This window comes from Manis javanica, chromosome 9 (assembly GCF_040802235.1).
Source record: "Manis javanica isolate MJ-LG chromosome 9, MJ_LKY, whole genome shotgun sequence".
Taxonomy (NCBI): Eukaryota; Metazoa; Chordata; class Mammalia; order Pholidota; family Manidae; genus Manis; species Manis javanica.
In genome coordinates this window covers 91182441-91199274 of record NC_133164.1, presented here as the reverse complement: position 1 = coordinate 91199274, position 16834 = coordinate 91182441, and the positions used below count along the sequence as shown (strand labels likewise).

Genomic DNA, 16834 nt, shown 5'->3' with positions numbered 1-16834 from the left:
ATTACATAAAACACAGTACACAGTTTATTAATAGGAGTTATACCATATGGTAGAATTTCTATTCTGGATGGACTGCCATGAGCATGAATTGCCTTATAGTGAGAAAATCACCCATATATGTTAACACATATGAAAAAAGTATACAGCTCAGCAGTGGCAATACATATTCTTTTCCTGTACAGTAAAAGGTGCTAAGGTATTTGATTTTCACATAATCATTTTCTCAACTGCTCACTCATGAGCAAAATATAAAGTGTGTACTGAAATTAGAAACACTCAACTAACTCTGGATGTCTTAGCCTGTTCCTAGCACTCACATTAAGGCTGTGGGCATTAAACCAGTAGAAATATAACCTCACTGTGCTCCCAAAGATTCCCAAGCCTCATGAGCAGCTACAGGAGCTCTGCCCACTACTGACCCTGTGATGCTTGGCAGACCTGTGACCTCTCCAGGCCTCATTTCCTCATCTAGCAACTTAGCTGGGTTTTGTGAGTATTCCAGAAATTATTTCTGGGATGCTGAGCCCAGGCCTCATACCCAATCATGCCCCAAAGTGGAAACTATCAATATTATACACAAGAACCCCCAAATGGAACCAGGTTTCCCCAAGATCAGAGCACTGTGTCCTCAAGAGGCCAGTGTGGCTCTCAGTGTATGGAACCCTGTACCTTATCTGCCTGAAACATGATTCCGCAGCTGGGCTCCCTCTGAACCCTCCATGCCCCACAGAAGGGATGTCCCCAGGACCCCAGCGCCCACCAATCCCAGGCCCAGGCCCCAGCTGCCACCCAAGAGATAACACCTGAAGTAAAAATCCTGTCACACCAGTGAAAAGGATCTCTTAAAATATTTTTTCCAAACTGTCAGAAACCAGTACATATTCCAGACACTCTTTTCAAACACCAATACAAAGAAAACAATTTTCTGAAAACAGTGTAATTTTTAAGCTTCTTTCTGGTACTCTTATCAGGTGGTATTGTAAAAATGTGTTTACTGTTTGTTGAAAAATAATTCAAATACAGAAGCTTTAGGAATTCAAGGAGAAAGCACTCAGCAGTGGTCTCCCTGTCTGTGCTAGGGCAAGTGCTGCAGACCATTCCAGATCACAGCATATAGCTGCGTGCAACTACATATGACATATAAAACACTCTTACAGAGACATGAGAGGCCACTGGGCTTCTTTTTTAAATTACTCCATAATATATAATGGACATCCTTCCATGTCTATTAACAGAAACTACCTCATCCTTGGATCTTGCAATTTTCACAATGGCCTGGGATTCCTCTGGGTTGATGCACTCAGCTGTTCTCCTTCAAAGCCATGTAAATAGTTTCTGATTCTTTGCTGTTATCAATAGTCTTGCAATAAAGGTCTTAATTCACATAACCCTTGCCCTTGTTTGACACTTTTTTAGGATAAATTTCCCAAAATGGGATTATAAAGCCAACAGGTATAAAAGTTATCAAGACTTGATGACAGCCAGTAAAAACATTCCCCAAAAGAGATGTGCTCGATCTTTTTGCATTGCCACAGCTTCAGCACTATTATCAACAAACATTTTTTAAGCATTTACTTTTGAAAGGCATGATAATAACTATAGTTTATACTTTTTAATGCCTGCACCAAACTGTTACATGAATATAGCATCATTTATTTAACCAACCTCTCTTTTATGGACAGTTAGGATGCTCTCCCACTTTTCATATTTATAAAAATATTGCAATGAATAATTTTGTATAAATCTTTGCATACTTGTTTGAGTATTTTTTATGGGATTTCTACAAGGGAACTTATTGGGTCAAAGGGCATGCATATTTTAAATTTTATTAATTACTATTAAGGACAATGACCTAAAGAAAGCAAAGCATCTCAAAAAAGCTCCTAGAGAACTGTCCCTGTATTATGTCCCCACATACCTGGAGAGGTACAGGTGCTCCTGGTGCCAGGTGAGTTTCTGACAGTGATCCTAGTCTAGTTCTAGTCCTTGCTTTTTCCCCTCTCCCTTATTTTCTTCCTTTATTTCTCTCTCCCTCTCTCCATCAATCAGATAATATATATTTAGTGCCTACTCTGTATCAGGCAGAATATGTAAAAGGAGGTGCTTCTAAAACAGAGAAAAAAGTTCTTAAAGCAGAGACACAGCAATAGAAATTGAGGAAGAGAAGAGTGAGTCAGGATGGAGGGATGAGGGGAAATGGCAGGAAGGCTGATGCCAAAAGAGATCTGTGGGAGGGAAAAGAGATGGTTTTTTCAAGGGGGGAACATCTACCAGGACAAGAGGAAGTTTGGAAGCTAAATGGATAAAAAAAAGCTCTCTGGGACTTTCTTTGTGCCATACAAATTTATCTGCTCCTCCCATCCCCACAGACTTCTGAAATTCTTCAATAAAGATTTAAATTATTGCTTACTGCTTTTCTGGATGCCACAGTGATGTTCCTTTTGAGTGCAGAGCTTGGAAATAAGGTAGGCCTATTATAGTCAGTTCATACCATTGACTAATTATATTAATATTATTAAAATAAATGCATTCCCCACTGGAGAACTGGGCACATTCTGTGCGGATGACCATCCTCTATCCCTAGCTATTCCTTATCTTTCCTATCCATTCATTCTTCAACAATCATTGAGCACTGCCTCAGGGCCAGAACTGTTCTAGGCCCTAGAGGTCCAGAGGGAATAAAACATAGTGAGCTGTTTTGTGCTCTGGAAGCATAAGCAGGCTCTGTGAGAAGCTTGACTGTGTGGTGGGTCAGGATCCTTTCGAGGAGGTGATATCTGAGCTAAGCCCCTGAAATGGCTCAGAATATGCCATGCAGTTGGGACAGCAAGGGCAACGGCACTGAGGCAGGAAGCTTGGCTTGTTTAGGGAGTGGGCAGACGGCTGACACAACAGTCAGAGGGGAGGGACAATGAGCTCAGAGAAGTCAGAGAGGTCAGGGAAGCTGCAGTGGCAGGGCTTATGGTGCCTTATCAGCCCAGAGAGGAATGTGTATTTTAGCCTATATATTTAGCCTTCTCACATCTTTGAAGCCCACAGCAAGGGCTTGGGGAGCCCAAAGCTTGGGGAAAGAAAGCATCCTGGCAGCTTTGCCTCTGATTTCAAGCTCCTCCCCAGGTGCTCTTGAGGCCAGAAGCCAGGCCATGCGGAGTAGGTACAGTGGCCATGGACACTGAGGGACCACCAGGCATCTGGGTCCCTCTCCTTGAGCTCCAGACAGCAGGAAACTCCAACAAGTTTCATGAGGATGAAGCTCTCACTGAGAAGCATTCCAAAGAAACTGGGGTTAAGCTTACATACAGTGATGAGGTGGAGGTGGCACTAAGGCACCTGTGTGGGGCAGGTGTAGACTTCTCTCTTGAGGCTGCTGCCACCCTGTGGCAGGCTAGGGGATGGCTCATTCCAAGGGGTGGCACAGAATGCAGATGTCACAAACACTCCTGCTGAGGTTCTGTAGGTAAAAGTTAAAGAACACGAGGGATTCCCACCCGCCACCATCCTGACCTAGGATTGAGGTCAATCTCCATTGGCAATGTCTGAGGAAGGAAACTGAACTTGCCAGAACTCACCTGGAAATGCAAGGAGCCAATGGAAATCTCATCCCATTTCTCCTCTTCAAACGCCCTTGTTCCTTTGGTAATAATATTGGCTCGAAAACGTGAGATAAGATCTTTCACTGGGAATAATTCCTCCTTTCCATTCTCATCACTGCTTAGGACACATCGCAAAGGGAAAAAGGAGGGAGGGAGGGAGCGGATAATTACGCTGTTGTAATGACTTAACATTTCTACCACTCAGTGCCTGACATCATCAACTGCCTGGGGCCTGAATGATCAGAACAAGCTTTCATCATGAGTGTAAGGCCAAGAGACACCCATTTGTGAAACCAGCATTGATGGCCTCTCCTGTAACAGGGTCCCCTTCCCAGGGAAAGGCCCCAAGGGGCAGTACACAGGGTGAGTAGATCTTAGCTGAAGAGACGGAGGACTGTGCAAACCAAATGAACAGTGGTAGAGTGAACAAACTTCTGAGAAAATACCAATTCAAGCTAAGTCTGGACAAGGCAAAGAGCGTCAACAGGCTTAATTACCAAAGACCTAAAAAGTATCAAGAGCTCTTTTGGGATATTAAAACATCATAAGGCAATATAGACTATATATGGGGAATTTTAATATATATTTCCTAACTTCTATCCTGTTTACAATCTTAATTAGTATACACCATTTTTGTCATTTTTGTTTATACCATGAGTTCCTGCAAAATCTGCATACCTCCATGTACTGCCCACCTTGCAAAAGGAATGCACTGAAAAGAACCTGAAAATGTCAACTGTATGATCCCATTGTATTGCGTTCAAGAACAGGTGAAACTACGGTAAAAGAAGTCAGAATAGTGGTGAACTTCCACGGGGTTGACTACGAGGGAAACAAGGAAGGTTCTGGGGTACTGGAAATGTTCTCTCCTTGTACTGGGCAGTGTTATTACACAGGTTTATGTAAAACTTCACTAAGCTATGTATCTAGGATTTTCGTACTTTGTTGTACTTCAAGAAAAAGTTTTTAAGTTGGGGTGGGGGTAATCCGTGAGCATGGTCAGAATTTGCCCTGGAGGCAGTATTGAAAGGCTGTGGGGGAGGATAAGGGGTCCCACAGCTGTGTCTCAATCCCCTTCCAAACAGGGAATGGCATGTAAAAAGCCAAGGACCAGGACAACCAAGTCCAGCTTTGTCCCTAATTTTGTGCAGCTCCGTGACCTATGAGGACTGCAGTGTTTTCATCTGAAATGTGAGGGCTAGCACTTCCCGGTCCTAAAATCCTTTGATTCTGGATTTACTCTCCAGGTTTGTGCTTGGGAAAAGGGAAAGTTTTATGTCCAAAAGCTATTGGATCAGCAGATACATGACAGAGCCTATCAAATTTGAAAGTAGAACACAGAGAAACATCAACCAGGACCCCCAGGGACCCTTGCCATGTACTAGCCACACTGTTCCTCTCACGTTTGACCACCTGTCCTACCCAACCTCCGCTTGTCAGCTCTGTGCTAAACCAGCTGGTAGGAAATCTGGTCCCCTCCTGGTAGGAACTAGGGTTACAGCAAGTTTGTCTCCACCTCCTACCTTTCTACCCCCAAAAACCCAGAAAACTGATCTGCTCTTTCCAGGTCTCTGGGTACGAGTCATTCAGTGCCCAGAAAACTCAGTGAACACTCAGGGACTGTGTAGTTGCATCACACTTCTGCTCCCAAGGAGGGCAAGCAGGCTCTTGGCAAGGGAATGGTGTTGTATGTTGCCAATGACTTAAGAGGAATTAGTACAAACAGGCCACGTTTGTTATTTCTATTAAGCTATATTTGCACGTGTTTGTGAGTGTGCCCACCTGTGTACAGGACTACATGACACATGAGAGTCACAGAATCCTGGGCTCACAGTGCTGACAGGCACATGCACACCCTTCCCCGGCCTGCAGACTAGGAATAAACAGCTGGTCCCATCCCTTGCATGACAGCTGGGTAACTGCTTTGCCCTAATTGTCCAATTAGCTTAGGGCTTCAATTTCCTCTAAAGAACAATGAGGAGGGTTGAACTAACTAAAACCCTTTCCAGAGCTGATCTTCTAACAGGGCCATTGGGAGAGCATGAGGCAGGACTGAGGATGCAAGGAGGGCTCATTCTGTCTGATGACACAAACAAATAATATCTACAGTTACAGCTTTGAAAGCTTTCATAATCAATCTTCTTTTTACTCAAAATGACTGTGTAAGTAGGACAAAGCTCCTAGGAGATAGGGGACAGTGGGAGGGTGGGTAATGAAACTGGGTCAAGTTGGTGGCAATTCAATTAAAGCAAATGTTAAGAAATGGAGTGATTAAAACCTGAGAGTTGGAGTTTTCCACTAAGAATCATGAGGGCATCAAGGACACTGGAAGGTAAAAGAGAACCCTCCAGAAGATTAATGAGAAGGGGCCTAAAGGGCTTTGTGATTTCTCTGGGCCTCCATCTCTTATCTGTAAATGAAGGGTCTGGAATCCATGACTCTTGGTCTTTTCTCCCCAGGTAGACAGATGCCAGGGTCACTCCCAGGAACAAGTGTAACACCTGTCTGCTACTCCCAAGGTAAAAGATCTTACCTGTATTTTAATTGCTGCTGAAGTTCCAAAACACTGGATCTGTTTATCAGCAAATATTGTGCCTCATTCACCAGAGAAAGGGTGGCCGTTGTATCAGCAGATTGGTCTAAAAGTGATGGAGTATTTGAAAGAAGAGTTGCTAGATTAGGAAACAACCTAAGTGTCCATTAATAGATGAATGGACAAAGAAAATGTGGTGATATATACATATATGAAAATTACTCAGCCACAAAAAAGAATGGAATCTTGCTATTTGCAACAACATAGATGTACTTTGAGAGCATTATGCTAAGCAAAATGTATCAGACAGAGAAAGACATACAATAGGGAAATGACAGTCTCTTCAACAGATGGTGTTGGCAAAACTGGACAGCTACATGTAAGAGAATGAAACTGGATCATTGTCTAACCCCATACACAAAACTTAATTCAAAATGGATTAAAAACTTGAACGTAAGTCGTGAAACCATAAAACTCTTAGAAAAAAACATAGGCAAAAACCTCTTAGACATAAACATGAGTGACCTCTTCTTGAACATATCTCCCCAGGCAAGGGAAACAAAAGCAAAAATGAACAAGTGGGACTATATCAAGCTGAAGAGCTTCTGTACAGCAAAGGACACCATCAATAGAACAAAAAGCTATCCTACAGTATGGGAGAATATATTCATAAATGACAGATCCGATAAAGGGTTGACATCCAAAATATATAAAGAGCTCATGCACCTCAACAAAAAAAAAGCAAATAATCCAATTAAAAAATGGGCAGAGGAGCTGAATAGACAGTTCTCTAAAGAAGAAATTCAGATGGCCAACAGACACATGAAAAGATGCTCCACATCACTTGTCATCAGAGAAATGCAAATTAAAACCACAATGAGATATCACCTCACACGAGGAAGGATGGCTACCATCCAAAAGACAAACAACAACAAATGTTGGCGAGGTTGTGGAGAAAGGGGAACCCTCCTACACTGCTGGTGGGAATGTAAACTAGTTCAACCATTGTGGAAAGCAGTATGGAGGTTTCTCAAAAAGCTCAAAATAGACATACCATTTGACCCAGGAATTCCACTTCTAGGAATTTACCCTAAGAATGCAGCAGCCCAGTTTGAAAAAGACAGATGCACCCCTATGTTTATTGCTGCACTATTTACAATAGCCAAGATACGAAAGCAACCTAAATGTCCATCAGTAGATGAATGGATAAAGAAGATGTGGTACTTATACACAATGGAATATTATACAGCCATAAGAAAAAAACAAATCCTACCATTTGCAACAACATGGATGGAGCTAGAGGGTATTATGCTCAGTGATATAAGCCAGGCAGAGAAAGACAAGTACCATATGATTTCACTCATATGTGGAGTATAAGAACAAAGGAAAACTGAAGGAACAAAACAGCAGCAGAATCACAGAACCCAAGAATGGACTAACAGTTACCAAAGGGAAAGGGACTGGGGAGGATGGGTGGGAAGGGAGGGATAAGGGTGAGGAAAAAGAAAGGGGGCATTACAATTAGCATGTATAGTGTTGTGGGGGGCATGGGGAGGGCTGTACAACACAGAGAAGACAGGTGGTGATTATACAGCATCTTGCTATGCTGATGAACAGTGACTGTTGTGAGTTGTGGGGGGTGAACTTGTTGAGGGGGGGAGCCTGGTGAACATAGTGTTCTTCATGTAATTGTAGATTAATGATAGCAAAAATAAAATAAAATAAAATAATAAAATGAAATGAAATAAAATAAAATAAAATAGAAACAATACAAATTTTAAAACTACTGAAAGGGAAGAAAAAAATTAGTGAAAGAAAATATCATGTGTCCAGAACTGCTGGCAGCCTGTCCCCCAGCTTCCGTCTCCCGTCACTTGGGCATGCCATCACTGTCCTTATTCACAATGATAATAAAAACGGTTGGCTGGGCCATGGCCTAGTGAGCTGTCTCCAAACCGGTCTGTGGGTCTCAGAATACAGAAGAATGGACACTGTTAAGAGTACCACCTTCCAGATCCTCTACTTCCGTATGTCCTCTTTGCTAAAATGGCTCTTCTAGAGAAGGGAGCTGCAATTCCAGCCCTTCCCAGAAGGCCCTTCTCACACTTCACAGAGGAAAGGCCACCTCTGCTAAGGCACATTGCCCCTGGGGGCTATAACTCTCTGGACAGAACACAAAAGCCCCATTCAAAAACCTGCAGCCTACTGAGAAAATAAAACTCTTAAGCTTGGGTGAATGATCCTTCCACAAGCCAGATGTGTTCCAATTCTTTACTATCCACAAAACTGCCAAACCTAATTAAGTTGTCAAGTGACCAATGATTAAAACACCTTCATGTTAGTTAGACCCCTGTGCTTTGGTCATATGCCTCAGAATAAAGGTTTGGGTCACAATGAGTTAACCCAACTCCTTTCATCCCTAGCTCTTTATTAACTTAAGTTTGGTTTTTCAGATAAGAATCAATGCTGAGCAGCAGCTATTCTGGTCATAGGTGACTCATTCATGGATATGGGAATAAATGGCAGGGATCCCAAGCCATCTCAGTAAGAGATTCCTTTTCAACAATGTTTCTTCTTCATGTTTAATAACTATTTTTTGAAATTTATAATATATTTCTGTTGCTTTGATTAACTGTGCACTATCAAAAATTATAAGAACCAAAACCAAGAAATTTCCTAACACTAAGACTCTCCTGATCACAGTAAACTTTAAAATGCTTATATATTTCAGTTTATATATTATTGTAGTTTCAGATAAATGTGATAGAGTGATCAAGTAAAGATTTTCAAGATGAAATATATAGCACTAAGATAAAATTCTGTCAAAGAAGCAGAATGGAAATACAAGTTCAAGGAAAAAGAAAGAAAATTTCTGACCATTAAAATAGAGTTTGTTCATATACATACTAATGAGTACTCATGACAAATCTATTAGCTTTATGCTGAATTCCACTGGCTAATGTTTAGAAGGACAATGTATGAGTTTTATTTTCAAATGATTATATTTCATTAGGCTGGAAATCACATACTTTGCAACTATTTAAAATTTTTAACAATTTTGATGACAATGTAAAAATGTATGAAGAGGTAGTATAGCTTTTAAAAAATTCTTCTAAGTATACCAACCCCAAAACATTCAAAGGCCAGTGGCCAAAATCACCAGAGATCTCCCCACCACAAATTACATCTGTGAAGTATTCACAAGCTGACACTCCCTGATACTGTATCATGCAGGTGACAGACCTTTCTGTGCCCATCTTTGCCTCACCCAGGTTCCCATCTCCCACAGTCACTGCCACCTCCTGCCTGGGCCCTTTGCCTCCCTCCCCTCCCTCTCTAATGCAGCCTCCACACCACACCAGGAGTGTTTCTCCAACACAAAGGGCATCATGAAACTCCCCAGCTTAGAATTCTTTACTGAGTCTCCCAATAAGACAGGTCTTCCTGACTCCTCAGTGGCACATTCATCCCTGCTCCCCACGATCCCTTACCCATACCAAACCCTCCTAAGCCATTTACTCTTCTCTGAGGCCAGGAAATGCCAAGCCCTGTCCTGAGCTCCTGAGTAACCTTCCTGCCTCTCTCTATCTGGAAAACTCCTACTGCCCTGTTAAGAGAGCTGCTCCAAACTCACCTCTTCCATGAAGCCCTCTGTAACTCACTCCAGGTCTAGAAGACACCTCCCCAACACCATGCCCTTTTCACAGACCTTTACTGCACCCTTTATCTTGTAGTGTTGCTGTCTGCTGGGGAGTCATTGCCTCTAAACTTAGATTCCGAAGGGCCACAACTGTTGCTTAATAATCTCAGCCAGCCTCCTGAAGACCCCACTGAGCCCCAGGTAAGAGGCACTAGAAATGATTGGAACTTATTCAATCAGATCATTTATAAGGTAGCACAGGTCCTGATGAGTTCCTTTCCTTTCACATATGTACTTGTGGAAAAGCCTATTTCTCTCTCCGCTTAATCCTGTCTCAAGCTTACCCATTCCAAAACACCAGCTTGACCCCTCAAAAAGAGCAAACATCCATCCCTCTTCTCTGTCACAGAGCCAATCAAATTCAACATCTTATGACATGAAAAGCTGCCAAAACTTGTAAAAGTACAAGTAGAGTATATATTCTTTGACTCCTCTTTCTATCATATATTTTTAGGGATTCATAGATTCACCTGTGCAGGTCCCTACATCCAGTCACTGGTCTGCATATTGTCAAAATGTTATGCAATTTATAGGCCAGTCTCTCTAGGAGCTAATTGCTAGGCCATATCATCCCTACACAAACCAGTAATTTACCAATGATCCATACATTCATGCATCTAGGATTTACTAGCAACTATTATGTGCCAGGTGCTGTTCTAAGCATTGGGGATGCAACACTGAACAAAGCAGACAAAACTCCCTGTCCTCTCAGAGCTTAAAATTTTATAGAGGGAAGACAGAACTTCAGGATAATAACTGAGTAAAATACACGGCTTGTAAGTTGTGAAAAGTGCCACCAAGAAAAATAAAACAGGGAATGAGCTGAGGAGGTTTAGGTAGGGGCTCTGGTTTTAAGAACAGCCAGGAAATACTTCCCAGAGAAGGCGACATTTGAGCAGACACTGAAAATGATCTTTTCTTCTCACATGGTACTGTAAACTTACAAAATACCTTCTCCTCTGGTTTCGCTTCAGGCTAACACCAGCTTATGGCAGGAAAAATTGTCAGAACTTTTGAAAGTCTAAGTGGTTGAATCTACTTGAGGCAACATGAACCTCAAAGATTTGCCAAGTTCTCACAATCACTTAGGGACAGAGCCAAAACTAAAAACCCAGGTGTTCTTGGTCCCAAATGCAATCTGAAGACACAGCAAGCTACCAATATTTTTACTTAACAAAATGAAGCATGCTTCAAAACACACCAGACTGAGGCAGAGCACTTGAGCAGAGGCAAAGCAGCTGGCTAGAAGCCCCCCTTGGCCTCCTCAGGGTTATCCGGAAACCCACACACAGGCCCTGCTGACTTGGGGCCCTCGCAGCACCTTCTTGCAGAAGGCTGGCCACCCATTTTGGTGTACATGAGCAAGCTGCCGTGCCAATCTATTTCATGGGCTGATCTTGATGTATGCCAGGGTAAAGCCACCTTCCTGTCCCGTAAGAACCAATCTGAAATGTGATACCTCTACCATGTTTCTTCTTCCTTGCATTTCTTTGAAAGTCTGAACTCTGTTTGATCAGGCGACATGGACGGCCAAAAAACTTTGACAACCAGCTTGAAATTTTTTCTCCACAATCATAAGTATTTACCCTGGCAAAAAGAAAAAAAGGAAGGGTAGTGAATGTTATATAGTATTCCTTTAAATAATAATCAAGTGTCAAAAAGATAATATAATGCATCAAGCCCAAGGAAGAAGGAAGCCTAAAGTAACAGACATGCTTAGGAAGCTGCAGGGAGGTGTTTAATGCACAGAAAGACCTGAGATCTGGGGCCTGTGCAAAGCTTTCAGAACAGATAAAAATTTTAGAAGCTCCTCTTAAAATATCTTGTTTATATTAATTATAGCCATTGAGAACCATGGAGTTTGGAATTTGAGAGCTTCCAGAGCACTATTAAGAAGCCTTTGAACCCAGACATATGTCCTGGTTGATTTTCACTATGAGCCTTATTATTATTTCTCTCATGGCCAGACCACATGGAATAATGGATTTGGTTTATAAAAAGAACACCATGCCTGTAAGTTACCAATATAAGTATCTTTAGTGATCCAGTTTTTTAAAACCCTGCAGATTTTTAAAACCCTCTAAATTTTAAATAGAAGTTAAATTTTAAAAAATTATTCTAAAATCTATGCATCACTAGAATTTATAATATAAAATTGCTAATACCTTACACTGGGATTATAAGATAGTTATTATGAGAAAACCTATTATATCCTTAATTTTTACTGGGAAAAATTACTACCTTTCTGTTCTGGAAAGGGAAGGGAAGAATGAAACCTCACTTGGGAACACGTTCTCATTGGTGTTTTGAGAAATCACTGAAATCTATTTTCATTACATTGAGTACTCAAGGTTCTGAACATAAGAGGCCTATCTTCTAGCTATCTGAAATGCTTTCTTAACCAAAAATGGCATTTCTCTCAGATGAAGCTAAATGGAATGTACAACCAGGATGAACCTCAGAAATAACTACAGGTAACCCTAAATGGCTATACTGCTCTCTATTGGAAGATTTTCTGTAGTGATATGCAAAAACATTTACCCGAAATTCATTGCCCTAACTGAAAATGTACAATGATGAATGTTTGTGGAGACAAGTACTGGCAAGAGCACACACAGTGTGTTCAGCTCTGGGGCCTCCAGGATGAGCCAGTGCCCATGATGCTCCATGCTGCCAAGCACAATCATCACACTGTCACCTTTGCACTTTTCCAGTTGACAGTAACCTTCATCACCCCAGTGGGACCCAGGGGCACTAACAAATTTAAGCTCAATGTAGATGTCACGTTAGTACTTAATATATTATTTCATGACTTACATGATAGTATAAGTTTGTGGCACTGCAGTAGGGAATATGATCTGATTCGGTACTATGCAGCACCATCATCTCAGGGCACAAACTCACTAAAGAGTTTACCGTGTTAACTAGTAGGCAGTTACCATTAGCATTTTAAAAGCCTTCTATTATATATATATATCTTTGGTGAACAGTTATGATAAACTGTTTTATTATTTGGGTGGTAAACTGGGTGGGGTATTAGATGGGCTGAGAACCCACTAGAACACAATCAGAAAATGTGTTATTCTACATGTCTTGGGGCCCAGATTAGATTTAAATAAAAAGGGAAACAGGCATTTGATGTACTCAATAAATAGATTTATAAACATTTCAATCAAGAAACAAAACAGAAATGCTATTACATTCAACCTTTCTACATTTCCTAGAAATAGTACATGATTTACCATCAATAACACAGATTAGCTAATTAACAACTATATGGGATATAATTTATGAACTATCACCTGAAAGTTACACAACCTGAGGGATATCTTGACACCTCCTTACCCTCAGCCTATACCTCCAATCCATCAGTTAGCTCAGGTGATTCTGTCTCCAGAATATAGATCTATTGCCCACCTGATTTCCTCCTTGACCCTGGCTCAAGCTTCCACGTTGTCTTACCTGTGCTGCTAACATAGGTGCTCAGCTGGCCTTCCCACTTGTACCTGACTTCCTTCCAACTGGTCTACGCCCACCATCCAGTCTTTCCGAAATGTGCATCAGGTTTCTTCCCTCACCTCTCCACTGCAGCCACCCCACGGAGCTCCACCATGCCTCCTCCAAACTGCTCATCCCTGACCCTCACCCTCGCACACCACACTGTTCCAGGCTCTGAAGTAGTAACACAGATGAGTCCTGCTCTCTTGGAGTTAGCATTCCAGTGGAGGGACTGAAGATAAATGTTGGGAAAACAATCAATGTGAAAGAGAACACAGCAGGACAAACAGAGAGGGAGGGACTGGAGAGGCCAGCAGGTGGCCCCTCTGAAAAGGGCAATTCTTAGCAGAACCTTGTGGAAGGGAGATTGGTGGAGGTAAGGAAGCAAGCCCTGTGGAGGTATGAATAGGGGAGAGGGAAAAGCAAGTGCAAAGTCCTAAGGAGGGAACCTGCTTGGTAGATTTGAAGAAAAGGGGCAGTATAGTTAGAGAGGAGTGCATGAGGGGGAAGCAGCAGCAGGCGATGGAGGTGCCGTGGGGACCCATCCACAGGGAGTTCTCTCCTCCCTGTTTGTGCCATCTTGCAGATGGGCCTGATACTGTCACCGGCTACAGTCTCACCTGTCCGCACAAACCTTGCTTTGGCAAATCTGAGCCCATTCACCATTTTCCTCAAGAGGCACCTCTATAGGCTCCATCCCTGATAAACAAAGGTTAGAGGCAAATTTATCATCACACAAAAAGAACAACTATGTGAGGAAAGTCCATTACTATGAAATATACAAGAATTAGAATGATCCTGGAAATTGGCTGAATCAAACAGGTGACTGGGTCTTAGAAATCTCTTTATTACACAGAGAGTCTCTTCAGTATGATCTGATGCCACCAGTGGGCATCGAGCAGCATTCGTGTGGGAATACCCTGGGCAAGAGCGATCAAATCCATAGTCGTTGGAGCACTGTAAATTCCTCTGACAGATTTCTCTACCTACACATCCTAAGGTCATGGCTCTCTAAGCTACCTTAAATTCTTTAGAAACAGACAAGCATGAAGGCTCATTCTATAAAAATATCAACACAGAGTGTCAGTTCTCCACCTAAGATTCAGGATCAAATTGGATTCCTGCACCAATCATCATCACTAAACACAAAACAAAGCAAAACTATTACTATGGCAGTGGTAGGAAGTGGTAGGAAGCTTTTATTTTTTCAGATTGGTCTATTTCAGACTTATAAGGAGTATATAACATATGCATGTAACAGTCTAAAGAATAATAATAATTAATGTTCATGAACCCACTACCCAGCTGAAGTAATACTTACTCTTTAAATAAAATTGGAGTGAAATATGTGGACCCAATGCCGTTAAGGAGAGAAAGGTGTGCGATAAAGGCTGGGCCTGCTGAGGACGCCTGCCACGGCGCACTCCTTCTCACCCCTCCCACAGGAACAGGCATGAAGCCAAGACACCTGAGTAGAATTTGTGGAGGCCCACACTCTGTGGACACCAGAAGCAGGACACACAGCCTCCTCCTGTGCAGCCCACCTGTGCCCTCCAGTTCTCTCAGCATTCTTGCCAGTAACTCTGCTCACCACGATGACCCAACCTGTCCCTCAGGTAAGAACACATCATGCACATCTGCATCCCTGCTCATCCTGGTCTTCCTCATCACACACAACACACACAAACTGGTACCTGCACTCCTACTCACAAGCTTCCGGTTATGCCTCTGCCCAGCCTATGTCCATCATAACAAGCCTTCACCACAACCAAGCCAGAGATGCAACTATTTGTGTAACAGGTATTCCATGAACTATGTCCCCTGCTGACTGCATCTTACACATGCACAGCCATTTCCACACTCCTGTCCGTGTGTGAGGAAGACCAGAAGAACTAATCCAGAATACTCAGAAGTTTGTAGAAGGAATATGCTGTGCTAATGATATCAGATGCTGCAGTGACAAAAGGGTATGTATGCTTGAGTGCCACATATGCAACCACAGGGGAGAGCAGCAAAGGGAGCTTAAAACACTAGTTATGAGGAAGTAACTAGAGCAGGGGGTACAGCACATGGACAAGGGCCATGGCACAAATGTGCACCCTGGGCAGCCAGCAGGAGGCCTGTACTCATCCTCTTGCTAAACCTTACCCCATACTCCAGATAAGTCATCCAGGTTATTTGGCTCTTAGTTTCCTTACAGAGGTCCCCACAAGCCTCTTGTTAAGGCAATACTATCTGGAGTCACTATATGAACTGAACTGAAGGGTACCTAAGAGATCATTACATATGTACTAAGCTCTGTGCACAGTTGAGAGATACCGAGAAACAAACTCTGTATTCAGAGATCCAGACTCAAGATGCCTAACATCCTTGGGAGAGAAAAGTTGCACAGGTGAGACCATTATAATGCCTTGTTTCATTATTTATATTTATTTTGTCCTGTTATACATGGCCAAAGATGTCCTTACTCCACACACAATGCTGGAAGGCCCTGCAAGTGAATAAAATACCTGATGCATGTGGGGACACCATAGCACCTCACAAAGTGCTGCCAGTATGGGGTGAAAAATATCTGGGTATTTGTTTTCTTTCTCTTGTTCCTTACATTCTAGGTAAACCCTACTCAGTCATGATATATATTTTTATGCTTCAGAGAATAGAATGAGGAGCAATCTACTCAATTCTTTTTGTGTGCTAATATCCTTGGTACCTGAACTTGAACAAGAAAAGTACAATAAAAAAACGTGACATATCAATCTCACTACAAAAATAGGTACAAAAATACTACACAAAATATTAGCAAACCAAATCCATCAATGTATCAAAAAAACATTGCCAATTAGTGTTTTTCCCTTCAAGAGTGCAAGGATAGTTCAATACTAGGCAATCTACTAATGCAAGACACACACTAATAGATTATAGGTGAAAAATATGATAACCAACAGATACAGAAATAGCATTCTGTAAGAATTGACTATTAGTCACCATAAAGCTTTTTTTTTTTTTTTTTGAGAGGGCATCTCTCATATTTATTGATCAAATGGTTGTTAACAACAACAAAACTCAGCATAGGGGGGTCAATGCTCAATGTACAGTCATTAATCCATCTCAAGCCCAATTCTCGTCAGTCTCCAATCTTCTGAAGCATAACGAACAAGTTCTTACATGGTGAACGAATTCTTACATAGTGAATAAATTCTTACATGATGAACAGTACAGGGGCATTCATCACAGAAACTTTCGGTTTTGATCACGCATTATGAACTATAAACAATCAGGTCAAATATGAATATTTGTTTGATTTTTATACTTGATTTATATGTTGATCCCACATTTCTCCCTTTATTATTATTATTTTTTCACCATAAAGCTTTTGACTAAATAAGAAAAGATCTACATGAGGCTGGTAAAATAAATCTATCAAAAACCTACAGTAAATATCATTCTTATTTTTGAAACTTTAGAAGCAGTCTATTCAAATCAATAATAAAGAAGGATGTCTTCCATCAC

The 16834-nt window shown here is 41.7% G+C and overlaps 1 protein-coding gene across 7 annotated transcripts in view; it reads right to left on the bottom strand.

The window, feature by feature from the left end:
• Positions 1-16834, bottom strand: part of MOCOS (molybdenum cofactor sulfurase) — a 58309-nt gene that overhangs the window by 2271 nt on the left and 39204 nt on the right. For 3 of the 7 annotated variants that reach the window (XM_017665777.3, XM_037017373.2, XM_017665779.3), the window contains 4 exons: positions 13945-14023; positions 11286-11413; positions 6127-6232; positions 3570-3708 (listed from right to left, as the gene is read on the bottom strand). In XM_017665777.3, the coding sequence (XP_017521266.2) occupies positions 3570-3708; positions 6127-6232; positions 11286-11413; positions 13945-14023 (452 nt within the window). Of the gene's footprint in view, positions 1-3296; positions 3452-3569; positions 3709-6126; positions 6233-11285; positions 11414-13944; positions 14024-16834 lie in introns of all 7 variants that reach the window. The other 4 variants (XR_001853886.3, XR_012121197.1, XM_073212916.1 and 1 more) reach the window with 4 other exon arrangements.